The 26,128-nt window shown below is 53.7% G+C and overlaps 6 protein-coding genes across 6 annotated transcripts; 4 read left to right on the top strand and 2 right to left on the bottom strand.

The window, feature by feature from the left end:
- Positions 1-281: 281 nt before the first annotated feature.
- On the top strand, positions 282-3,493 carry N7443_007446 (lipase ROG1 family protein; the record flags this gene model as incomplete). Its single annotated transcript, XM_056887502.1, has 3 exons — positions 282-466; positions 599-1,006; positions 1,063-3,493. The coding sequence occupies 3 exons, from the start codon at positions 282-284 to the stop codon at positions 3,491-3,493; spliced, it is 3,024 nt and encodes a 1,007-aa protein (XP_056739193.1).
- Positions 3,494-3,600: 107 nt separating this feature from the next.
- N7443_007445 (inositol monophosphatase family protein) lies at positions 3,601-4,581 on the bottom strand (the record flags this gene model as incomplete). Its single annotated transcript, XM_056887501.1, has 2 exons — positions 3,601-4,273; positions 4,331-4,581. 2 exons carry the CDS (start codon positions 4,579-4,581, stop codon positions 3,601-3,603), a joined length of 924 nt encoding a protein of 307 aa, XP_056739192.1.
- Positions 4,582-4,902: 321 nt separating this feature from the next.
- Positions 4,903-9,938, top strand: N7443_007444 (Cytochrome b5; the record flags this gene model as incomplete). Its single annotated transcript, XM_056887500.1, has 13 exons — positions 4,903-4,923; positions 4,984-5,029; positions 5,079-5,182; positions 5,239-5,352; positions 5,410-6,127; positions 6,433-7,165; positions 7,244-7,302; positions 7,378-7,733; positions 7,787-8,146; positions 8,198-8,351; positions 8,408-8,918; positions 8,980-9,811; positions 9,876-9,938. 13 exons carry the CDS (start codon positions 4,903-4,905, stop codon positions 9,936-9,938), a joined length of 4,071 nt encoding a protein of 1,356 aa, XP_056739191.1.
- Positions 9,939-10,300: 362 nt separating this feature from the next.
- On the top strand, positions 10,301-12,566 carry N7443_007443 (transcription factor IIF subunit TFG1; the record flags this gene model as incomplete). The annotated part of the gene is made up of 4 exons (XM_056887499.1): positions 10,301-11,632; positions 11,691-11,984; positions 12,043-12,283; positions 12,343-12,566. 4 exons carry the CDS (start codon positions 10,301-10,303, stop codon positions 12,564-12,566), a joined length of 2,091 nt encoding a protein of 696 aa, XP_056739190.1.
- A 302-nt stretch (positions 12,567-12,868) lies between these two features.
- On the bottom strand, positions 12,869-19,193 carry N7443_007442 (tetrafunctional fatty acid synthase subunit FAS1; the record flags this gene model as incomplete). Its single annotated transcript, XM_056887498.1, has 2 exons — positions 12,869-13,339; positions 13,401-19,193. 2 exons carry the CDS (start codon positions 19,191-19,193, stop codon positions 12,869-12,871), a joined length of 6,264 nt encoding a protein of 2,087 aa, XP_056739189.1.
- Positions 19,194-20,222: 1,029 nt separating this feature from the next.
- On the top strand, positions 20,223-25,917 carry N7443_007441 (trifunctional fatty acid synthase subunit FAS2; the record flags this gene model as incomplete). The annotated part of the gene is made up of 3 exons (XM_056887497.1): positions 20,223-20,739; positions 20,801-25,740; positions 25,807-25,917. The coding sequence occupies 3 exons, from the start codon at positions 20,223-20,225 to the stop codon at positions 25,915-25,917; spliced, it is 5,568 nt and encodes a 1,855-aa protein (XP_056739188.1).
- Positions 25,918-26,128: the final 211 nt, after the last annotated feature.

The raw sequence follows: 26,128 nt of genomic DNA, 5'->3' as shown, positions 1-26,128 counted from the left end.
TAGATAAAATAAAAAAAGCCCCTAGTTCTAAATACCGATGAACCGAGCACGCATTCATTAAAATAACCAGAAGCAAATCCATTATTAAAGCATGAGGATCGTCGGTTCGTATCTCCGGGATGACCGCCCTTGTTCACCTTCCGAGGGAAGGCCGATAAGGTCGTTCCCTACCAACTCCAACATTTGATCATTTTCCACTACACACCCAAATGGGACGTGCCAGGTCCTAGACTTGCTTTATACCTGGCCTTGTTGGACCATGGAACTGCACGTCAAATTCGATGCTGATCACGCCTCGAACGTATATCGCTTCGCAGACCCCAGACCACGCCAGTTCCCGCGCTGAGGGCGCGTCCCGCTTCTACACACTCGCCGGGTGGCATCAGAGCCCCGTGGATACAGGACAAGCTGCGGATATGTTATTCATTCATCAAGTCGGCAGTGTTCGCGTAGGGGAGGTAGCACGGTCAGTCCCAGAACCCCTAGAACACCCAGAACCCCCAGAACCCCATGCTCTCAATGCTTCAGCTTCCGGGCTCTTCCGGATTGCACACATATATGTCTCATCGAGCAAAGACTTATAGATCCGAGTTAATAGATTCACCTTGACATACACGCCAGCTGCCGATCCTATCCTGCCCATTCCGTCCGAACTCCATGTGAGAGTGAAGAACTCATCTGCGATCCCTCTTCGAGCTGCATACCTCCATGGCCCATATACTCTCTATACAGCCTGTTACCCCTCAAAATTTGACCCCAACAGCAAGTATGACCGGCAGGACACCGAAGGAGCCCCCCAGTTTGAGCCGTATCTCAAAGCTGGAGGCAGCTGGGATGCGGTCATCAAAATGCCCACGCGCTTCGGAGATTCCCACAATCTTGCTGTTGGGCAGCTCGGACCAGATGGAGACCGAAGCATGACCTGGGTCATCGAGATTGTGTCCCAGGTGATCTTCTCAAATAGCGCTGCAGTCCACTTTGAGCTGCTTGTTGGCCGCGACGCAAAGTCCGTGGACTTTTTTCGTCTGGCGCCGCCTCGATAAAACTTGGACCCCCTGGTAGATTTCATGAACATTGGCTCCCAGAAAGCAAGGGCCAACAAGTTGTTGCTACGAATGGAGTGTATTCAAAATCTATTACCTTACGCGTCGACGACACGACTAGCTTGTGGAACACTCCGCCGTTACCATCGGGTACACCGGTCCCAGCGGATGATACGCCGCAAACAAATCACTCGGACATCAATGTGAATGAAGATCGAGGACCAGAGAGTGCAAGCGAGACACAAGCCATCAAGGCTCCTAGAAAAAAAATTCATCTGGTCGTGATCACTCACGGATTGCACAGTAACCTAGGCGCCGATATGCTTTATTTGAAAGAGAGTATTGATGCCGCCGCCAAGAAGTCCAGGGAACAAGCGAAACACGCCAAAGGTGACCAGGATAATACTGACGAGGGTGACGAGCAGGTAATTGTCCGAGGCTTTTCAGGAAATGCCGTACGAACCGAACGGGGCATTCAATATCTTGGCAAGCGCCTGGCTAAATATGTTTTGCTCATGACCTATCCCGATCAGCCATACTTCCCCCTCAAAGGGTCCAAGTCGAAGTCATTTCCTCGCCCTTTTAGTGCTCGCAAAGACCAGGCTGAGCCCTCATTGAAACCCCATTCATCAGTGAACGGAGATGACTTTTTGAATGGGGAGAATATTGCCTATCAAATCACCAGCATCAGCTTCATTGGACATTCTCTCGGTGGATTGATTCAAACATACGCTATCGCATACATCCGGAAACACTCACCCGAGTTTTTTGACCGAATCAGACCGGTGAATTTCATTGCTCTCGCATCTCCCTTTTTGGGCCTCAGCAATGAAAACCCAATGTATGTGCGGTTTGCTCTAGACCTGGGCCTTGTTGGACGGACTGGACAAGACCTCGGCCTTAGCTGGACAGCGCCGAGGGTGCGAAGCGGTTGGAGTGCTCTCATCGGTGGTCGAGGAGACTCATCAAAGGCCCAAAGCCAGCCAGACCCTGGCGCAAAGCCGCTTCTACGAATCCTGCCCTGTGGTCCCGCACATGAGGTTCTTCACAAATTCCACCACCGCACCATATACTCGAATGTAGTGAACGATGGAATTGTTCCACTACGAACCTCGTGTCTCCTCTTCTTAGACTGGCGTGGCCTCGATCGGGTTGAAAAGGCAAGAAGAGACAACGGTCTTGTTGGCACCATGGCCGAATGGGGCTGGGCCGAATTGACGGGGGCTAACTCGAAATCCCCGCGAATAGTAACCGCGTCGGGAGATGGCAATAACGGAATGAAAACCAGGCATCAGGGCCTCTCCGAAGAAACACAATCCTCTCAGGGAGCCGTTGCGGTCGATGATTCATCGTCACCAAGCCCCGGTCAATTCCTGGCACGCATGCCTTCGCGTGGGAGTAGCGCCGTGGACACGGGACCAAAAGAAAGTGAATCCGAAAGGAACTCTGGTCCTCTCAATTCCTTTCTCTCACTGTTTCGCCCGAAAGAAACTAAGCACACGCCTGGCAAGGGTTCTAAAATCTATAGGCGCAGCCAGACCGTCGCATCTTTCGACCCTAATGAATCACCGGCTCCCATCGTGCGAGGCAATTCTATGTACGAGGAGGAAGGCGTCCATACACCTCCGAGGACAACGTTTTTTGAATCGGCGGGAGACTTGCTGATGCCACCATTGCCCCCCACGGATTTCATTTTGGACCCGGCTGCTCGTCCTCGGACGATCTTCCATGATCGTATCTATCATCCCGAAGATATTCCCCATCCATTGCCGGTGAAGCGCCGAACGTTGGCGTTCGGCTCGCTGCAAAGCAAGAGCTCCAAATCGGCCCCTGCTTCGGCAACTCAACTTTCTTCCGGCTCCGAGCCCAATGCCAACGGCTATGGGAGTGGGCTCAAAGTCGAGGAGAAAATCGCCAGAGCCTATCATCGTGATCTGTCTTGGCGTAAGGTGCTCGTCCGCCTCGAGCCCGATGCACACAACAACATCATTGTGCGGCGCATGTTTACTAATGCTTATGGATGGCCCGTGGTGAAGCATCTTGTTGATACGCACTTTGGCCACTCTCCCACCATCGAGGTCGATGATGCGTTGAAACAGAGTGTCGATCGTGCCAAGTCCCCGAATGTTGGACCGACTAGCTCAGGTGACGAAGTTGAAGGCCAGAGTGATGCTGGTGAGCGTGATGTGGAAAGCAGCCATTGCACCATGCCGGTCCATTCTCATGACCCTGACGCGTTTCAGCCGCATGAACGAGCTGACACCTCCCCCGCCGAAAACGAATCTCACAAGACTGCGAGCACTCTTGAGCAGTCCCAGTACACGGGCGTCTCTCGGCAGGATTCAGCACGGTGGACTGATCGACAGGTGGACGAGGATGATGACCGTGAGTCCGGATTGGACGAAGAGGACGAGGTCGGCTTCCGTCGATCCCCACGGCTGAACGCCTGAGACAGGCTTGAGATCCGGGAAAGCTCACCGTAAAGATTGTACATATTTTGAACATACCCTGTAATCAATTGAATTTATAAAACAAGGACCGACGCTTAAAGTCCCATCTAATATTCCAACTTGCCCTGGATGTAGCTCCAGAACTCTTCGACGATCTCCTTCTGGCCCGCCGGAGCGCCACGGACTGCGAGATACTTTCTCCCGTCCAGACGAGTCTTCCAACCCCCCGGGCTGCCATCAACCATGATGCCTCCAGCCTCGGCTAGGATCACCCACCCGGCGCAGACATCCCACTCCCAGCATCCACCCTCCCAGTAGAGATCCAACGTGCCCTCTGCCACGGCGCAAATATTAAGGGCTGCGGATCCCAAACTCCGCATAGAACGAACCATTGCCCCGCCTTTCTCCTTTGATTGGCCCAACTTTTCGAAAGTCCGGATTTTGGTCTCCCAATTCTGGCCGCTACGATCTGATCCCCATTCAATGGCGATGAGGGCATTGGCCAAGCCTGCCAGGGGCTCCACGTTATTCCCTTTCAACGGCAGACGAGTCGTACGGTTCAAGAAAGCTCCTTGACCTCTGATGGCAGTATAGAGATTCTTAGTAGAAGGGTTGTAGACCACGCCCACAGTCGGGATCCGCCCTACGGCGAAACCGAGCGAGACACAGGCGCAAGGGAAGCCGTGAACGAAGTTGACAGTCCCATCGATCGGGTCCACGATAAAGGTAGGGGCATCGGTCAATGGATGAGCCGGATTGTAAGTCTCCTCGCCGTGGAATCTACTCGGCAAGACAGGATGAGCAGGAGCTCGGCATGTTGCTGCAGTGATCACCTACACATAATCGGGATATTTCTCCTTTAAGGAGGTCGAGATCATGTTTTCGACCGCACGATCATACTCTGTCACGAGATCGGCACCTGGAGAGATTAGTTTCAGTTTTTGCTCGCGGAAATTTCCAAACTCCATACTGTTCAATTTCGAATCGGTGTCACTAGTGCCTGGAAGGGCATTCGTAATGATATCCCCGGCCTGAAAGGCCAGCGACACCAGGAAATCATGAATCTCTTGGAGGTTAGGGGTGGCCATGTCTGTGGAGAGGAAGCAGAAGGTAGAGCTTAGGAAGTCAAGCCCCGGACTACACTAAAAGACCCTAGAGAGGGGCAGCGCGGGGGATTCCCCGACCTCCGCCGCTCAGCGACTCAGCCGGTGGAACCAGAGGGACACATTCTATGATTTGAAATTGTCAGACTCTTAAACTGCCAGACTGTATTACATTCAACTTTGAATCTGTTAGGTGTGTACGGTAGAAAGGTGTTGCGCCGGTGACGTCGAAAAACCCCCACTTCGGGGGAAAAAAAAAGTTTCGTGCGGGCTCCGTCAATTATCGACCTTTCAACAAACTGCACGATGCCGACCGAACTCGAAGATGTGAGTTGATGTCAATGTGCAAAAGGACTCAGGTTTTCTGACTCTATATCTCGTATATAGCTGGTGGAGTTCCTTCACCATGGAAATACTCAGATTCGACAGATTGGTAAGAACTCTCGACACAATGAATGCGTGGGTTCTAACGTCCTTTTAAGCCTGCGAGAACCTCGTCGGCTTCTCCACAGCACAGCCCGATCTGTTCAAGCGACACCAATTACTCCCGGTTACAGACCTGAAGCTCCTCGCTCGAGACTATTCGGTAAGTGCGTCTCCGATCCCTCCAAGAACGCCTTCCTGATTCGAGCCCTCGTATAGCCCATCGCAAAGAATGCATTGACCATTCTCATCAACCTCTCCAGCGACGAAGATATTTTGAAGTTCCTGGTCAAAGATGACCAGTTCATCGAGGTGCTCTTGAAGAAATTGATGGTTAGTGCATCCTCAATAGATCGAGGTAAGCCCGACTGACGAGAGGCGCAACACTAGAATATCAAAGATCCCAATGTCGATGAGGTAGCCATGCTGCTGGCCAACCTCGTCAAATCAGACCACCTCGAAAAGCTCCATTCGCTGAAGCGCAAAGCCCCCGAGTCCGTCTCCACGTCCGAGAATGCCATCGACCAGTTGATGGACTGCTTCGTCAAAGGCGCGGACGGCAGTCTCAATAAGCATGCAAATTTTGACTATCTGTCCTATGTCTTCGCCGACCTGTCACAAAGCGAAAAGGGACGGGCGTATTTCACCACGCGGCAGGAGTACGACGGGGTGGTCCCTATCACCAAGCTGACCGTCTTTACGGAACATGAAAGCAACATTCGTCGGAAGGGTGTGGCATCCACCATTAAGAATGTGGCATTCGACGTCGCTTCCCATCCGATGCTGTTTGACGAGGATGGAGTCAACCTGCTGCCTTACCTTCTACTACCTATCACGGGCCCAGAAGAGTTCCCTGACGAAGAGTCGATGTCGATGCTGCCAGACCTCCAGTTACTGCCCCCGGATAAGAAGCGCGACAGTGATATGACCATCATCACGACACATCTGGAGACTCTGTTGTTGCTGACCACGACCCGGGAGGGCCGAGAAAAGATGCGTGCCGTGCAGGTGTACCCCATTATTCGGGAATGTCATCTTAACGTGGAAGACGATGATGTCCGGGAATCTTGTGACCGCCTGGTTCAGGTCCTTATGCGCGACGAGGAGGGTGAAGGGGAAAAGACCGACTCGGAGTTATCCAAGGCCCAGGCTCAGATCGAAGCTCCACCAGCGGAAGACGAGGATGAGAAAGTGACGGAACTGTTTTGAGAGAGATGTATATACCAGCATTTTGGAATGTAAAAATCCCATAGACCATTGATCAGACCTTCATGAAGAGGCAGCTTTTCAAAGTAATCGGCATTGCGATTAACCCGGTTGGGAAACTCCGATTGCGCGGGGCTTGATCCACTCCGATTTTCCTGAACTTCGTCTCGCTTGATCTGAGCTACTGCACGCTCTAATCCCAAACAGGCACCAAACGAGCCCCAAAGAGCCCCAGAATCGACAGCTATTGCATCATTGCCCTATCCCCCACCACAATCACGGTCGATATACCGCTGCAGACGCGGAAGCTGTCTTGTCCCCCGAATCCGAGGGGCGAGTGGCTTCCCGCATCGGACCGAGTTGAGCTGCCCGACTCTGACGTGTGCGACGATGGAAGCCGCGACTCGCCTGATCCCGTCGTGAATTTGCCCGACCATCCGTCGCTCGCTCAGCAATTCTGGGCACTGATGTCGCGTGCTCCTCTAATACGCTCATCGCCCGCGCTGGGATCTTCATCGTACGGCGCGGTGCGCTTTCCGCAGGACTCTGACGACGATGCAAATCTTGCACTTCAGCCGAAAAATACACGCCAAGTGTCTAATGGAACAACGCGTACAAGCTATGAGAGCTGTCAAGGGGGGCCTTCCAGCGGCGGAAGAAGCTCAAGACCGAAAAGGTCACACTCCTCGAACAGGCGAAAAAGCAGTGAATTGTACACGGAAGGTCACAATCGACGACCCTCGTCTGCCACCTCGGACATTGGGATGGGGGCTGATTCGAAGTACTCGTTTGCAACTGGCCTTGCCGTGCCAGGGAACCCGGTGATACAGGAGACACCGATAACTTCGCCTTATTTGACAAGTGATGACGAGGAAGATGTCTTGGATATCGAGGATGAAGTCACGAAACCGGCAGATGATGACCCGCCTGACAATTCGCCGTATGTTTGATTATTCAAATGAAAATTGCATACCGTTGATCTCCGCAAGACGCTTGCTGATCAGATATAATGCTATAGATATGCTCAAGTAAGAGCCACCGTGCCCGCGACAGACGACATCTCTCTTTCCATAAATAGTGAGTGTTCTGTCTGGGAGGAACCTGAAAACTGTTCGATCTTCTTGTACTGAAATTTGCGTTTTGCGCTTATAGCCCCTCGCATGTGGTTTCTCTCGCTGCTTTTCTCTCTCACGGGTTCCGCCGCAAATCTTTTCTTTTCTCTCCGCTACCCAAGTGTCGCCATAACGCCGATCATTGCGCTTGTTTTAGTTCATCCACTTGGGAAATTTTGGGATGTACTACTGAAGAGAACGGGCGACCACCTCGAGGTCTTCGAAAATGGCACTCTTCACCACCGAGAGTCGCTATCTGGCGAACTTGAGACACCGAAAGTTCCCTGGATGTCAAGGGTGCGGCAGTGGTTTGCCCAGGGTCGTTGGAACGAGAAGGAGCATGCGTGTGTCTATATCAGCAGCAACGTGTCCTTCGGCTTTGCTTTTGCAACCGATGTCAGTAATAATCCTGACCATTCTTCATTTTGCACATCTGACCGGCCCAACAGGTAATCGTGGAGCAGCATAAATTTTACCAGCAGGAGGTCCCCATAATGTACCAAGTACTGCTCATCATCTCCACTCAAGTCCTGGGCTACGCTTTTGCTGGTCTTACCAGACGGTTTCTTGTACGCCCATCGGCTATGATCTGGCCCGGAACTCTGATGTCGACTGCTATGTTCACCACAATGCACAAGACTACCAACAAGAAAGCCAATGGGTGGAGCATCTCCCGATACAAGTTTTTCATCGTTGTATGGGGAGGTGCTTTTCTTTGGTACTTCGTCCCGGGCTTGCTGATGCCTGCACTCAGCTATTTTAACGTCATCACTTGGTTCGCTCCGAAGAACGTCGTGGTGTCGAACCTGGTGAGAATTTTGCCTGATATGACATGGATTGCGTTACTGACTGCATATCAGTTTGGCGTTGCATCTGGTCTTGGGATGTTTCCTTTGACTTTTGACTGGGCTCAAATTGCGTATATTGGATCCCCATTGCTCACCCCATGGTGGGCTGCCGCCAACATTGTGACCGGTCTCGTGGTTGTGATTTGGATCATCGCTCCTATTCTGTGTAAGCTTCAGCCTCACTCTACTTTATTGCACGCTTAAACCTGACTGCATCGAAAGACTATAAAAATGTGCTCTTCTCTTCCTACATGCCCATCTTGTCAGCGGCGGTGTTTGATAACACCGGACACCCATACGACGTGAGCCGTATTTTGACTTCCGAGTTCCTGTTCGACCAGAAGGCATACGAGGAGTATTCACCGGTTTACCTCCCTATTACCTACGTGTTGTCCTATGGGGTTCAATTCGCTGCCCTGACTTCTCTGGTCACCCACACCATCTGCTGGTATGGCAAAGACATTTTGCACCAAACACGAAAGGCCTTTGAGGAAAAAAGAGAGATGCCTGATCTCGAGACATATGAGCCTCTTCGAACGGAAAACGGATCTCGCCCTACTCGTCGCAGCGATGACATGTCACGAGTCAGCTCCCATGATCCGACCAGGGAGATGCCCTTGGGCGTGGAGGATGTCCACTGCCGCTTGATGAGGCGATACAAAGATGCCCCGCTCACATGGTACCTCATTGTGCTTGTTACGATGCTGGCCATCGCCACTTACACTGTGGAGCAGTACGTGCCCCCTTCCTGTTCGTCCTCTACTATTTTGATTGATGCTGATATTCATGTGAAGCTACCCGGTTCACTTACCCTGGTATGGGCTATTCCTGGCCCTTATCATCACGAGTGTGTTTTTCATTCCAGTTGGAATCATCATGGCTGTCACCAATCAACACAGCAGTCTCTATCTGATTTGCCAGCTTCTCTGTGGCATCGTCTTCCCCGGTCGACCAGTTGCGAACATGATATTCGTGACTTACTCCTATATTAGCTCCGCTCAAGGGATCAAATTCTCTTCAGACCTGAAGCTCGGGCATTATATGAAGATCCCACCTCGCATCCTATTTGGTGTGCAAATGATGGCAACGCTGGTGTCCAGTCTAACCCAGATTGGTGTACTCAACTGGATGTTTGCCTTTATTCCAGGGTTGTGCACTCCACAGGCGATGAACGGATTCAACTGCCCTATTGCGCGGGTACATTTCAACGGTAGTATCCTCTGGGGAGTGGTTGGTCCGCAGCGCTTCTTTGGTCCTGGGGGCCTCTATCGACCTCTTGTGTGGGCGTTTTTGCTCGGCGCAATTGCACCACTCGGAGCTTGGATCCTCGGACGGCGGAGCAAGAAGAATATCTGGCGCATGATCAATTTCCCCATTTTATTCGGCAGTCTGAGTTGGATACCGCCGGCGACAGGATTGAATTTCTCTATCTGGGCTGTCGTGTGTTTCGTATTCAACTATGTGATTCGGAGACGAAAGACAGCTTGGTGGGAGAAGTACGCGATGACTCTCTCAGCAGCCTTGGACTCTGGACTGGCATTTGCCGTGATCGTTGTTTTCTTCGCGTGCATCTACCCGGGTTGGGTTGATGGGTTCCGATGGTGGGGAACGGAAATATATAAACAGGTGAGTATTAAACTTTTTTTTCTTTTCTGAGTTATCTCTAGCTAACTTATTATTTCTTGAATAGGGATGCGACTGGATTGCATGTCCTTATAAACAATTGGAGCCCGGGCAAACTTTTGGAGGGTGAAGTGAAGACTAAAAAAATGTATGGATTTATATAGAAAGGAGACGAGACGAGACGAATGAGAGGTATGGTTTCTAGAGGATAAGCATCTTTCTCAACATCTAGACAACTTAGACTGAAACTCGTGTAGCTGTAAGAGGTTAAAACACTAGTGAAAGTGAAAGTGAAAGTGAAAGTGAAATTGAAAGCGCGGAAATGCCAAGGCCCCGCTTACTCAGCCCCGATGTTGACCTCATCCTCATCGTCACTTCGTCGCTGTGTTTCAACTCTCTTCTGCGGATCCGACTGCATCGATATTCTTGGTTGATGCGATTCAATACTCCACATAATTATTTCAAGGCGACAAAGTGCTCTCTCTCTGTGACATGTCGACTCCAACGAACCCTTCGAATGGCACGCCGACGGGGTCGAATGGAGCTCCCCCCATGCGAATGCGCCGACCCAAAGCAGCAGATCCGCTCGTACGCCCCAAGAGAAGACCGGTGAGGCCTACTGGAGTTCCTCCTACCGGTAGTGTTGCGACCAAGACCTTGCCTACGCGACCCCCCATCTCGAACGTCCAGCAGCCCTCTCTGATGGGAGGTATTCTACCCACGCCTGTCAAAGCAGAACACGCCGTAAACGGGTTCAGTGGCCCCCTATTGTCTCAAAAGTATGTCGACTATCCGTTGGTGACGACAAAACGAGCTCTGCGAGAGGGAATTAAACACCACATCGCCCGGTTTGCCTCCAAACGAAGCGTCGACCCACGCGACGAATCACAATTCACACGACCTGTGAGGCTACATCGTCGGGATCCAAGAACACGGTCACAGGATCCGAACGCCGAGAAGATTCTGGGACCCGATGGCCAACAACTCGACGAGGCGGAACGGGAGGCATTGGATGCTAGGAGAGCTGCTCGAGAGAAGGAGCGTGCAGAAAATATGGCCCAGATTGCGCCCTCTGTAGGATCACTTGGCAAAAGACCGAACGCCCCCAAGGCGAAAACGCAGCAGGTCTTCAAATCGGATCTGACCCCCGAGGAGATCGCGAAGGCTCGGATTAAGTACGAAGAGGCGCTTCCGTGGCACCTTGAAGATTTCGATAACCGGAATATCTGGGTGGGAAACTACGAGGCAGCGCTGTCGGAGACCCATGCGGTTTTTGTTCTTGACAACGGAAAGATGCGAATGATTCCTGCCGAGAAGTGGTACAAATTCAGTGCCAAAAGTCAGTTCAAGGCCTTGACTATCGAGGAGGCGGAGAAATTGATGTCAAAGCGAATCAAGGACCCGCGCTGGTTCATGGAGAAGCAACAAGAGGTCGAACAGCAGAAGGAATTGGAGCAGTTTGCCAAGCAGAGAAAGGTCTTTGCTGGAAAGCAAGGCGTCCTTGCCGGACGAGAGGGACTTGAGGCTAGTGAGATGGACTTCGAAGAGGATAGGTTTGCAGATGACGAAGAGCACGACGATCTTTTCAACGAGCAAGACGAAGATACCAAAGCTGCTGAAAAGAGAATCAAGGAGGACCGGCTGAAGGCGAATGTATTCGATCTAAAGGAGGAGAAAGACTACGAAGAAGAAGAGATTCGCGAAAAGAAGGAGCGTGAAGCTCGCAAAGTCCAGGGCAAGAAAGTCAGAAAAGCTCTTAAGAAGAGAGAACGGAACTTTGACTACAGCAGCGGCTCCGATGTAAACCCTTACACTGACGAAGAGGTAAGGCGAGAGCCCTATAAACACCAAGTTTTCAACGCTGATTGCTTTCTACCCCCAGAGCTCCGATGATAGCGAGACCGAGCGACAGAAAGAAGAAGAACGCAAGGCCGAGGAGGAGAAGAACCAAAAGGAGTCGGCGTCATCCTCCAAGGACTCCAACACACCCTCGGGCAGACCGAAGCACTCTGATCCGCTGAAGAAGTCATCCGCCTCTCTGAAGAGGCTGGGATCACCCAATGCCTCGGATGCCAGTGGGACAGACACTTCTCGAAAGAAGGTGAAGAACAAACATCAGTCCTCGCAGCCAACTCCTCATCCAACTTCTCGTCCAATCTCTCCGTCTGCATCACAGGTAAGTGCAAGGTGATTACTCTCCTACAGGGCCGTGGTTTCTAATGACTTGTTTGTAGGCTGGCAAGAAACGCGTCCGAAACCCTCACCTGGGTGGATCCGGATCTGGCAGTGATGTTGATATCGGCGCGGGCTCTGGACCCGAGATGAGTGAGAGCGGCAAGGCTAAGAAGCTGAAGCTCAACCCACCTTCGGGGGTCTCTCGTGGAGGTACGCCGCAGGGTTCCCGAGCTGGAAGCCCTATTGCCGGACGGGCCTTCTCCGGCAGTCGAGCCAGCAGCCCCGAGGGGACTTCTCGAGGTATGTATCCCATTGAAGAGCCAAACTTTATGGTACAGATACTGATTTAGCTGGATAAGGTCGTGGAACGCCTGGACCAACTGGATCATTCCCCACACCCGCAGAAGTTCATGCAGCGATTCCGCCGTCGGGTATTCTGACCGGTGATCTTTCGCGAGCATTCCGATCTCGTCTTGGACCTTCCAAAGAGAACCACCAACGGTTCATCGAGATTGTCAAGAAAGTCAGTGTGTACGGCAAGGAAGACCGTATGCTGCGTCCCGGGCCTTGGAAGGAAATTTGAGAAGATATCCTCCCAGTTTTACTATGGTACTACAGTGATAGAAGTGTGTATGATACACCAGTCCTGGCCTAAAAATGAATATGAAAAGGCGTCGTCGTGAATAACGCATTTCCAAATAACGCATAGGATGAGGATAAAATATTGTATAGAATCCAATTCTTAACAAAACTAGAACAAAACATATACATTCAACTGCGCCAAGTTTGAGACATGTCACATCACGACCTGTAAAAAACAAAGGTCTTTCTATCGAGAAACCAAAAGAATAAACACATTAGAGACGAGGGGGAATCACAACATTATTAGGCCGCACGGGCAGCGGTCTCGTTTCCCTCTTCGTATTTGTCCCAGTTGGCCAGGATTGATGCGATGCGAGGCGAGTTGGTAAGCTTGTAAACATCCTCGAAGTACTCCTTGGTGATCTCGAACGGACGAGCAGTCACGTTAGGAATGTACTTGCCGACCAACTTGCTGGGGTCGATGGTGGTCTTGTTAATCTTCTTGAGCAAGAAGGACCGGAAGGGCTTGACACCAGAGCGCAGGAATGTGCTGTGGAAGGGCACATCGATACCCTTGAGAGGGATAGTGGCAAAGCCACGCTCGAGGTTGATAGGGCGCGGCTTGGCCTCGGTCTGCTTGACACACTCCATGATGATGCTCACCAGATGAGCCTTGACATCTTCAAGAGACATAGTCTGCATCAAAGTGGGAATGTCAATGTTCTGAGCCTTAAGGAAGTTCAGAAGGTTGGTGAGGCAGTCAAGGGCACGGAGCTGGGAAGGACACGTTAGTATAGGGCGTCAAAAAAAAAAGTAATCAAGGTAGCAAACTTACATCACCAGCAGCCACATATTGCATGTTAGCAACGTTGTAGTTGACAATCTCCAGAAGCCAGCCGGTCTGCTCCGCGATGTTCTCAACAACGTACTGCAAAGCCTGCTCGTTGAAAGTCTTGGAGATACGGCTGGGGTTGACAGCACACATGGAGTAGTTGGAGCGACCCTGCTCGTCACGCTCGACGGCAACCTGCATGGTCAGACCACGGTAGAAGACAACGGAAACCAAGCTTTCAATGGGCATGACATCAGCCAGGGCAGCCAGAGCGGAGTATTCACCCAGGGAGTGACCTGCGAAGCTGCTGTCACGCTGCACTAAACCCTTAGAGCGCATGTCCTCGAAGCTGGCCTTCTCCATCAGGGTCAGGGCAGGCTGAGTGAACTGAGTGGCAGACAGTAGGCCAGTGGGAGAACGGTAGGTGTACGAGGCGGTAGTCTCGTCAACCTCCTTGAAGATCTTCTCTGACTTGATCGATCCATCGGCGTTCACCGACTCGAAGGTCATCGACATGTAGTTCTGACGAATGGCCTTACCCTGAGGACCACCGAAGTAGACGGTAAGCTCCTTGGGGTTGTTCTTGACGATGTCGATGATGGACAGGCCGTAGTTCTCAATGAAGTGGCGATCAGCGCGGTCCCAGACCTCCTTGGCTACGGGGCTGCTAGCGTAAAGCTCCATACCCATACCCTGTTCCTGAGAACCCTGACCGGTGAAGACGTAGGAGGTAACGGGCTGCTCAACCTCGGCCTCACCCATGAGAACCTTGTCCTCGGTCTCCTTGTTCATGGCCTCGACCTTGATAATCTTGCGACCGGCAATCATACCGACGTGCTGGAGCTTGACGGTGATCATATCGTTGGGCAGCACCATGCCGACCAGAGAGACGTGGAAGCCACGAACGCGGCCGATGTTGTTCTCGGCAGCCCAGGTCTCCACCAAGCTGCGGACCGCAGCACTGCTGTACATACCGTGGGTGATGGTGCCCGGGAGGTTGGCGTAGCTGGAGAAGACACGGGAAACGTGAATGGGGTTGTAGTCGCCGGAGACACGAGCATAGGTCTCGTTAGAGGCCGGAGAACGCAGCTCGAGAGGAGTTTTGCCACTCAGAGGGATGGGGTTCTCGAAGTAGACGGGTTGCTCAATGGAAGTTCCATTGCGCTGCAGGTAGTCAATGACGGGGTTGCCGTGGGAAGTGCCGGCCTGGTAGTCAACAGAGGCGACCTGGATGACCTCCTTCGTGGGCAGCTCAAGCAGGACCTGACCAACGGTCTGAACATTGCTGAACACAGTCTTGTTCTTGAAGCGAATCAAGCTCTGCAGACGGAAAGTAATGGTCTGACCGAGAAGCTCAATGTCAGATTCGTCCATGCAGAACCACTCCTTGGAGCGGAGAATAGCAACATCCCGGCTAGTGGCGAGGTGAACCTGCATGGGCACCTCATCCTTGCGCTGGAAGGTGTTCTCGAAGTCGAGGTAATCACCACGGTAAAGGAACTGACTGGTGACGTGCATAATGGCCTTACCCTCACGCTTGATGGTACCGCAAACCTCAACCATCTTGCCAGACTCCTGGTTGATGACGGCGTTGATCTGGGCAGTGGTGTCCAGAACGTCACCAACCTTCAGAGGCTCAGCACCAGGAACCATTTTAAAGCCGTTGGAAAGGTGGACCAGTCTCAGCAGGTCACAGTCAATAGTGCGAGGGAAGATGGGCTTGGTGATGGCCTTCCAACCAGCCACAATAGCGAAGTCCATGGGGGCAAAGACCTCCTTGCCGGGGCGGTCAACAAAGGCCTCACCGGTGTTGCCGACAGCGTGCACGAAGTCGGCAACAGCCTGGGAAGTGATGGTCTCCCGGCCGCCGTTGAAAGTAGCGGTGGTGGGGGTGTCGAAAGGCACGTCCTTGTTGCCGAACCAGATGCGATAGTAGAACTCCTTGATGCGGTCATTACGATCACCCATAACCTCGCGGATGGGGGCATAACCGGTCTCCGGGTGGTATGTGAACAGGAAGGACAGGGGGACAACACCGCCCTCGGCAGTGCGGCCCTCGAAGAGGGTCAGGCTAATCTGACCGTCCTCGTTCATCTTGGCCTCGACAGTCTTGACCAATTTGCCTGACTGGTAGGGCTCACGGACGCTAATGACAGTCTTAGAGGGATCGGTAGGATTGGTGATCTCCACATAGAGACCAGCAGTGGGCGCCACGATGCGCTTCATGGGGTTGGTCTGGAAACGGTGACCCTGGACGAACACATCGGCCAGGAACAAGGCGTGACGCCAGGAGTAGGAGTCGCCAGCCAGAAGACGGAGCCAGCGGCCGACCTCGGGCAGCTCAACGGAGGAAGACGAAGACAGGCGGAGGCTGATCTTATTGGTCTCTTCAGAGACGGTGAGACCTTCCATCTCCTGCTGGTCCTCGGAGCTGAGCATCTGTCCACCAAAGTACTCGATCACGGGAATCTTGGCCTTGTCACCGCCGTACACGTCGCGGAGAAGACCGGCAATGTGGCCCTTGTGGACACCATCGAGGATGTCCTTCACAGGCTCATCGATGACGGTAGAGAAGCGAGCAGACATAGGACCCTGTAGAATACAGGTACGACCGACATCCTGGTCAACGACAGCCTCGAGGTCCTCGCTCTGCCAGAGGGAGTCCTTCTTGAAGAAGTACTCAAAGTTCTCATCGAGAGAGGGAACGAAAGGAACGGGCTTCTGTCCACGGCGCTGGCAGAGCAAAAGGAAGTGCTGCACATCCTGGGCGTTGATCAGCTGAGAAGCAGCCGCGGGATAAGCGGCCAGAATGCTGTCGACAGTCGGGTAAGGGGTGTCGAGCTCGGAGTAGCTCTGCAGCTTCGAGTCTTGATCATTCGCGGTAGTGAAACGCTCCTCAACACGACGCAGGAAGTCACCAGTGAGGCGCTTAAGGGAGGCATCAATCCAGCGAGACTCGTGCTTGATGTACATGAGATCGACCATGCGGCGAACCACCTCGGCGTAGGTCATGTCCTCCAAGTCCACGGTCTCTCCAGCGGCGTTGCGGCCGAACCACACCTTGTGGAAGTCATCGTTGAGCTTCTTGATGATGTAGTTGCGCTGCTTCTTGAGCTCAGGAATACGCTTCGCCTTGTCGAGCTTGAATATCTTCTGGTCCATCTCTTGCCAGAACAGAACACCACGAGTGGCCAGCTTGTGAATGGGCTCGCCCATCTCGGACAAAACAGTGATGACACCGCCAGTAGCAGACATGTAGGTCTTCTCCCACTCCTCGTCGTCGACGCCGGGGGCATCGGCAATAGCCTTCTTGGCATTCTTGGAGGTGTGTGCCTCCTTGGCAATCATCATGCGAGAGCCGAAGAGACATCCGTCGAAGGGCATGGCAGGGTAGCCGAACTTGGAAGACCAGGTACCGGAGAGGTAGGGGTATGTATCCTCAGCTCCACCAAAACCACTACCGGCGACAAGAACGATGTTGTCGTACTTGCGGATGCGGCTGTACATCTGAAGGATAGGCTGGTGGAAGTCTTCGAACGAGTGGTGACCACCACCACGGCCACCAGTCCACTGCATAATGATGGGGAACTTGGGGTTAGCCTTGGCGATATTGATCACCTGTTGGATAGCATCGACGGAACCGGGCTTGAAAGCGATGTGCTTGATGCCGAGGGTCTCGATATACTCGTTGGCAACCTCGATAGAAGGCACACCGGCACCGATGGTCAGACCCTCAATGGGAACACCGTCAGCGCGCAAGCGGCCGATCAGAGGAATCTGCCACTGCATGGCACGGGGGTTGACATAGATCAGATTGATCGTGATACCACGACCAGGCGGGCAAGCCTTCTCAATCTTGTTGATAGCCTCAGTCATGGTCTTGGCGTTGTAGTAACCACCACCAGCAAGCTCAACGTGGTAGCCAGCGTTCATCGTGGCGGCCACGAAGTCCCAAGGGACAGTAGTGGGGGTCATACCGGCCACCATGACGGGAGGAATGCCCAAGAGACGACTCATCTTGGTGTCGACGTAAGTTTCGCCAGTGGAAGTCTGCACCAGACGCGGGCCGTGCTCCTTGACCCAGTCGGAGGCGTACATGACCGAGTGCTCATCACGGTCAAACAGCTCCGGCTTGTAGCCAACCTCAGCGTTGGTGCCATCCATCTCACCTGCCAGAATGACACGAACACCGGTACCGTCCTTGTTCCGGTTGGTGAGAACACCCAGACCCGAGATACCGCCAGGGCCGAAATCAATAATGTGAGTGGCACCGGGGAATACAGTAGCCTGTTCCCAGTTGACGGCATCGTGAGTGATCATGCGGACCAGAGCAGGAACGGCACTCTTGTCTCCCAGCTGGCGCAGATCCTCTCCAGACTGAGTGTGGAAAACGGGAATGACCAGAGACTTGGCGGGGATGTCGATATCCTCCAAGTCCTCAATAATGCGGTCATAGGCCGAGGTAAGGTACTGGCTGTGGAAGGGGGCGGTGATGGGGAGGAAGCGGTTGACAAACCGAATCTTCCGTTGAGTGAAGGGAACACGGTTCTGGTCCAGACCGGTGGGAGCCTTGACCTTGCGCAGGCGCAGATTCAGACCGTACAGGGAGATCGGGGGACCAGTGACCACAAAGTTACGCGCACTGTTGACCAGGGAGATCGAAATGTGGCGATCCTCGGGCAAGTGCTGGTTAGTGGCATCAATGTGCTCCTGGACGGCGGTGCGAGACAGATCCCGGATGGAAAGCATGGGAGTAGGGGTGCCCTCGCCGTTCTCAATGGAATCCTGCAGCACTGAGGGGGCAATTGATGTGCGGGGATAGGCCTGCTGGCTACGCAGACCAATCCAAAAGAGCATCGTCAAGGCATCCCGAGTGGCCTTGGCGAATGACTCCCAGGTGGTTGCGGTAGCGATGGCAGCGGCGGTCACGACACCTTGAGAGTGACCGGTAGTACCCTTAATACGCTCAAGGAGGTCACCGGGCTGACGGCCCAGGACCTTGCAGGTCACCATGTAGTGGGCGAGCTGAACCAGACCGATCAAAGGCAGACTCACGGGAGCGGACACCAAATAGTCGGTATCGGGCTGGGCATCCCTATCCTGGAGCCATCGCATAATATCCAGACCTTTGGGGTAGAGCTTGCTGGCCTCGGGCTCTCGCGAGAGGGTTTGCAAGAGCTCTGCGGAAGAGACGATCAATTCCTCGACGAAGGAGGGGTAAGTAGTGTAGATGGAACGGAGCTCATCGAAATACTCCTCAATGTTACCCTGACCACCAAAGACCGTGTAGATGCCGGCGGCATCCTCTGAGGCTGCGCGGAACAGGGCAGAGTCGTAGGGCTTGGTGGGCCGGCCGGCGGCGGCTCGTCCAGCGTAGTAGGCCTCCACGACCTGGTTCTTCTTGGCCACAATGCCGGGGAGAGTAGCCACCACGGCGTGCACGTCGTTGCCACGCATGAAGCCACGCTCGAACTCGTTCAAAGCGAGCTTGAGAACCTCGAGGTAGCTACCTTGAGAATCATCCTCCCCCTCCTCGACCTCGCGGGCAGCCAGGCCGATATAGCGGGCGACCAGCTCGGTGACGGAGGAAGGCTCATCATCCTGGGCCAATTCATCTGTGGGTTCGGGTAATGAAGCAGTGAAGGTGTCTTTCAACTGCGAGGCGTGGAAATGGAGCGAGGTAGGGACGAGGAAAGAAAACTCGAGGGAGCCATGTGAAAGAATAAGAGGGCGGAGGGATTGAGATGACCGGGGGGTATTGATGCCGGTCTGAGGACCGGTCGATGTGCCGTACATGGTGAAAGTCCTCTCTCTTCTAGAGACCCAGGCGGGACTCGTGTTCAATCGAGGATCTGGAGAGCAATGAGCATGAGCTTCGGCCGGAGGGGGGGAAATTGGCGGTATCGGGGAAGGAGAGAATAGCCACGTACAATCCTCAATTCAGTGTCCGAGCAAGACACTATATTAAAAAAAAAAAACAAATAACTAGAGAAAATAGAACGTCACAAGGAAAGGGAGAGAGGGAGTTGTACACGAGGGATGTTCAGTGTAAAAAAAAGATCCGCTGTTGAACGAGTTGCGACTCAAAGCGGTTTAGGGCGGTGACCCGCCCCAATCGCAGTTCAACATGTAATTTTGGGTGTAATCCAGTTTCCAGGATTACCGTAATTCATAATTGCTGGGAACACTGGGACGATGGGGTGTTGGGCCTGGTCTTATTGGTACAGTGAGTGTCAGGTACGTCCCCACCAGGCAACCACTTGCGCCGGCGAGTCTTCGGCCGGTGCATCGCCCGCTTCGCACTAAATCCGGAGCTATGGTACGCGGGAGCCCCAACGGCCTCAACTCTTCTGGCCCATCCCTTCTATCCGATTACTACCTAGTCTACACCATGGGTTGGATCGCATCCGGGATATGGACCACTCCATTTTCTATTCTCGGTCATATAGTCGTATTTCGATCTTTTTTGATTTTTCATCTGATTTCTAATATCCCATACCGCTTCAGCGTTCTGCACGAAGCACGAAGCCACCAGAAATTCCCCACCCAAGGTCGCAAAATTACCCGTATTGCGTATTACCAACCTATCGGCCTATCGCTTTCCCACCTTTTTTTCCTCGAATTGAACCTTCTCTCCAAAGGCCCTTGGATCCTCTCTCCTCCTCTCCTCCAAACCATTGTTGCCTTTCCTTTCTTTTTTTTGTGTTCTTTTCTTATTCGGAAAGCCTTCCACGGGCATTCAGCGACGACTCCCCGTCGCGTACCTCCCCCCCCCAGGACGTGCGTCCTGCTCCTACCTTAATACCTTAACGATACCCTCACAACATGCGTCCCGAGATTGAGCAAGAGCTCGCTCACACCTTGCTGGTGGAGCTGCTCGCCTACCAATTCGCCTCTCCCGTCAGATGGATCGAGACTCAGGATGTTATCCTCGCCGAACAGCGCACCGAGCGCATTGTCGAGATTGGTCCCGCAGATACTCTGGGAGGAATGGCCCGCCGGACGCTAGCTTCCAAGTACGAGGCATACGATGCCGCCACATCTGTTCAGCGTCAAATTCTGTGCTACAACAAGGATGCCAAGGAGATTTACTACGATGTCGACCCCATTGAGGAGGAAGCTGTCGCCGAGCCCGCTGCCGCCTCTGCCTCTGCTGCTCCCGCCGCCGCTGCACCGGCTGCTGCGGCTGCTGCCCCTCCACCTCCCAGTGCTGGCCCAGCTGCGGCTGTAGAGGACGCCCCAGTGTCTGCCGTCGATATTCTGCGATCTCTGGTCGCGCAGAAGCTGAAAAAGAGTCTGGCCGATGTGCCTTTGTCAAAAGCCATTAAGGATCTGGTTGGAGGTAAGTTCCCGATCAATTGGTCTTAAATAGTGCTCGCAAACCTAACATCTCTCTTTGCAAGGTAAATCCACATTACAAAACGAAATTCTGGGAGATCTGGGCAAGGAATTCGGCTCAACACCGGAGAAGCCGGAAGACACCCCTCTGGATGAGTTGGGTGCGGCCATGCAGGCCACTTTCAATGGCCAATTGGGCAAGCAGTCTTCCTCCCTCATTGCACGAATGGTCTCCTCCAAGATGCCCGGTGGTTTCAACATCACCGCTGTTCGCAAATATCTTGAGACTCGATGGGGCCTGGGCGCAGGCCGCCAGGATGGTGTGCTTTTGCTCGCCATTACCATGGAGCCCGCTGCTCGTCTGGGCGCCGAGCCCGATGCCAAGGCTTTCCTCGACGACGTGGCTAACAAGTACGCTACCAGTGCTGGCATTAACCTGTCTACTCCCGCGGCCGGTGGCGACGCCGGTGGTGGTGGTGGTGGTGGCATGATGATGGACCCTGCGGCCATCGACGCCTTGACCAGGGATCAGCGTGCTCTGTTCAAGCAGCAATTGGAGGTTATTGCCCGTTACCTGAAGATGGATCTCCGTGCGGGTGACAAGGCTTTTGTCACCTCCCAAGAGACCCAGAAGGCCTTGCAGGCCCAGATCGATCTGTGGCAGGCGGAACATGGCGACTTCTACGCTTCGGGCATTGAGCCCTCTTTCGACGCCCTCAAGGCCCGTGTCTACGACTCTTCGTGGAACTGGGCCCGCCAGGATGCTCTTAGCATGTACTATGATATTATCTTCGGCCGTCTCCAGGTGGTGGATCGGGAGATTGTGAGCCAGTGTATTCGCATTATGAACCGCTCCAACCCTCTCCTTCTCGAATTCATGCAGTACCACATTGACAACTGCCCTACTGAGCGCGGCGAAACCTACCAGCTGGCTAAGGAGCTCGGCCAGCAGCTCATTGAGAACTGCCGCGAGGTGATGGATGTCGCCCCCGTCTACAAAGACGTCGCCGTTCCTACCGGTCCCCAGACTACCATTGACGAGCGCGGTAACATTGGCTTCAAGGAGGTTCCCCGTGCTAGTGCCCGCAAGCTGGAGCACTACGTCAAGCAGATGGCCGAGGGCGGTCCCATCTCCGAGTACAGCAACCGCAATAAGGTTCAGAATGACCTCAAGAATGTCTATAAGCTCATTCGCAAGCAACACCGCCTCTCCAAGTCATCGCAGCTCCAGTTTGACGCTCTCTACAAGGATGTTCTGCATGCTCTCAGCATGAACGAAAACCAGATCATGCCCCAGGAGAATGGTAGCGCCAAGAAGTCTGGCCGCAACGGTCTCAAGCGCACCGCCACCCGCCCCGGAAAGGTCGAGACCATTCCCTTCTTGCACCTGAAGAAGAAGTCCGAGCATGGTTGGGACTATAACAAGAAGCTCACCGGCACCTACCTGAAGGTCTTGGAATCGGCCGCTCAAAATGGCCTTTCCTTCCAGGGCAAGAATGTTCTGATGACTGGTGCCGGTGCTGGTTCCATCGGTGCTGAGGTCCTCCAGGGTCTGATTAGCGGTGGTGCTAAGGTCATTGTCACCACCAGCCGCTTCTCTCGTGAGGTGACAGAGTACTATCAGGCTATGTACGCCCGCTACGGTGCTCGTGGTTCCCAGCTTGTTGTCGTGCCCTTCAACCAGGGTAGCAAGCAAGACGTTGAGGCTCTTATCGACTACGTCTACGACATCAAGAAGGGCCTTGGATGGGACCTCGACTTCGTTGTTCCCTTCGCCGCCATCCCCGAGAATGGCCGCGAGATTGACAACATCGACTCCAAGTCCGAACTGGCTCACCGTATCATGTTGACCAACCTGCTCCGCCTCCTTGGCTGTATCAAGACCCAGAAGCAGGCCCACGGCTTCGAGACTCGCCCCGCCCAGGTCGTCCTGCCCCTGTCGCCCAACCACGGTACTTTCGGAAACGATGGTCTCTACTCCGAGTCTAAGCTGGCTTTGGAGACTCTCTTCAACCGCTGGTACTCTGAGAACTGGAGCAACTACCTCACTATTTGCGGTGCAGTTATCGGCTGGACTCGTGGAACTGGTCTGATGAGCGGCAACAACATGGTCGCTGAGGGTGTTGAGAAGCTTGGTGTTCGCACTTTCTCCCAGCAGGAGATGGCCTTCAATCTTCTCGGTCTGATGTCCCCGTCTATCGTCGACCTCTGCCAGAATGACCCCGTCTTCGCTGACCTCAACGGCGGCCTTCAGTTTATCCCCAATCTGAAGGGCTTGATGACCAAGCTCCGCACCGACATCATGGCTGATAGCGATATTCGCCAGGCTGTCATCAAGGAAACTGCCATCGAGAACAAGATTGTCAATGGTGAGGATAGCAGCGCTCTGTACAAGAGAGTCGTTGCCGAACCCCGCGCCAACATCAAGTTCGAGTTCCCCACTCTTCCTGATTGGGAGAAAGAGGTCAAGCCCATCAACGAGTCTCTCCAGGGCATGGTCAACCTGGACAAGGTCGTCGTTGTCACCGGTTTCGCCGAGGTTGGTCCTTGGGGTAACTCTCGCACTCGCTGGCAGATGGAAGCCTATGGCAAGTTCTCTCTCGAGGGCTGTGTTGAGATGGCATGGATCATGGGTTTGATCAAGCACCACAACGGTCCTCTCAAGGGCAAGGCCTACTCTGGCTGGGTTGATGCCAAGACTGGGGACCCCGTCGATGACAAGGACGTTAAGCCCAAGTACGAGAAATACATCCTGGAGCACACCGGTATCCGACTCATCGAGCCCGAGTTGTTCAAGGGTTACGATCCCAAGCAGAAGCAGCTGCTTCAGGAAATTGTCATCCAGGAGGATTTGGAGCCCTTCGAGGCCTCCAAGGAGACCGCCGAGGAGTTCAAGCGTGAGCACGGTGACAAGGTCGAGATCTTCGAGATCCCCGACTCTGGCGAGTACACTGTCCGCCTTTGCAAGGGCGCCAACCTGCTCATCCCCAAGGCGCTCCATTTCGACCGTCTTGTGGCCGGTCAGATCCCCACCGGCTGGGATGCCAGCAAATACGGTATACCCGCCGACATCATTGAGCAGGTTGACCCTGTTACTCTGTTCGTCCTAGTCTGTACTGCCGAGTCCATGCTTTCCGCCGGTATCACCGACCCTTACGAGTTCTACAAGTACGTCCATCTCTCCGAGGTTGGTAACTGCATTGGTTCCGGTATCGGTGGTACCCACGCCCTGCGCGGTATGTACAAAGACCGCTACCTAGACAAGCCTCTGCAGAAGGATATTCTGCAGGAGTCCTTTATCAACACCATGAGTGCGTGGGTTAACATGTTGCTTCTGTCTTCTACCGGTCCCATCAAGACCCCCGTCGGTGCCTGTGCCACTGCCGTCGAGTCTGTTGACATCGGTTATGAGACTATTGTTGAGGGCAAGGCCCGCGTCTGCTTCGTCGGTGGTTTCGATGACTTCCAGGAGGAGGGATCGTATGAGTTCGCCAACATGAAAGCTACCAGCAACGCCGAGGATGAGTTCGCCCACGGTCGCACTCCGCAGGAGATGTCTCGTCCTACTACCACTACCCGTGCAGGCTTCATGGAGTCTCAGGGTTGCGGTATGCAGCTCATCATGAGTGCGCAGCTCGCCCTTGACATGGGTGTGCCCATTCATGGTATCATCGCCCTGACGACTACCGCTACTGACAAGATCGGCCGCTCCGTCCCTGCTCCTGGCCAGGGTGTCCTCACCACTGCCCGTGAGAACCCCGGCAAGTTCCCCTCGCCTCTATTGGACATCAAGTACCGTCGCCGCCAGCTTGACCTGCGCAAGAAGCAGATCAAGGAATGGCAGGAGTCCGAACTCCTTTATCTGCAGGAGGAGGTTGATGCCATGCAGGCCCAGAGCGATGAGAGCTTCAATGCCTCTGAGTACATGCACGAGCGGGCTCAGCACATTGAGCGTGAGGCCGTTCGCCAGGAGAAGGATGCGCAGTTCAGCTTGGGCAACAACTTCTGGAAGCAGGACTCGCGCATCGCTCCCCTGCGCGGTGCCATGGCTACCTGGGGTCTCACTGTCGACGACATTGATGTCGCTTCCTTCCACGGCACCTCAACTGTTGCCAACGACAAGAACGAGTCCGACGTTATCTGCCAGCAGCTCAAGCACCTGGGTCGCAAGAAGGGAAACGCCGTCATGGGTATCTTCCAGAAGTACCTCACCGGTCACCCCAAGGGTGCTGCGGGTGCATGGATGTTCAACGGCTGTCTGCAGGTCCTGGAGAGTGGCCTCGTCCCCGGTAACCGCAACGCCGACAATGTCGACAAAGTTATGGAGAAGTTCGATTACATCGTTTACCCCAGCCGCAGCATCCAAACCGATGGTATCAAGGCGTTCTCCGTTACTTCCTTCGGATTCGGTCAGAAGGGTGCTCAGGCCATTGGCATCCACCCCAAGTACCTGTTCGCCACTCTGGACCAGGCCCAATACGATGCCTACAAGACGAAGGTTGAGGCTCGCCAGAAGAAGGCTTACCGCTACTTCCACAACGGCCTGATAAACAACAGCATCTTCGTTGCTAAGAGCAAGGCTCCTTACGAGGATGACCAGCAGAGCAAGATCTTCCTGAACCCTGACTACCGTGTTAGCGTCGACAAGAAGACCTCTGAGCTGAAGTACTCTTCCGCACCCCCAAAGGCTGATAGCGCCGAGGGCACCCGTCAAATGGTTGAGTCTTTGACTAAGGCCAATGCCGCCGAGAATTCTAAGATCGGTGTCGACGTTGAGAACATTGACGCGATCAACATCTCCAACGAGAATTTCATTGAACGCAACTTTACTGCTGGTGAGCAGGAGTACTGCCGCAAGGCCGCCTCTCCTCAGTCTTCGTTCGCCGGTCGATGGAGTGCCAAGGAGGCCGTGTTCAAGTCCCTGGGTGTTAGCAGCAAGGGAGCCGGCGCTGCCCTGAAAGAAATTGAGATCGGAAGCGATGCCAACGGCGCTCCGGTTGTGACTGTAAGTAACGACGATCTCTTTACAATTCCGGGTGATCAGCAACGCTAACGGGTGATCTTCCTTTAGCTTCATGGTGCCGCCGCCGCCGCCGCCAAGCAGGTCGGTGTCAAGTCGGTCAATGTCAGCATCAGCCACAGCGACTCGCAGGCTGTGGCCGTCGCGGTCTCGCAGCTTTGAGATAGCCGTGCATTCTTGAATCTTGAGTTGTTTACATAGATACTGGTGGGAATCGCCATTGAAGCTTTTCTCTCGGCTCATTTCCTTTTTGAGACGTGATGATTGTGATTTACGTTTGTTTGTTTGTTTCTTATTAGAGTCGGGCCAGCTTCGTCTCCTGGTTCGTTTGGTGTTATAATGGGAGTAATGATATGCCATAATCTCGCACAAT

The sequence above is a fragment of the Penicillium atrosanguineum genome, assembly GCF_028827265.1.
Source record: "Penicillium atrosanguineum strain IBT 20685 chromosome Unknown utg000006l_segment0_segment0, whole genome shotgun sequence".
Taxonomy (NCBI): domain Eukaryota; kingdom Fungi; phylum Ascomycota; class Eurotiomycetes; order Eurotiales; family Aspergillaceae; genus Penicillium; species Penicillium atrosanguineum.
Note: the sequence above shows the minus strand (reverse complement) of the source record. Positions and strands in the feature narration are given on the sequence as shown.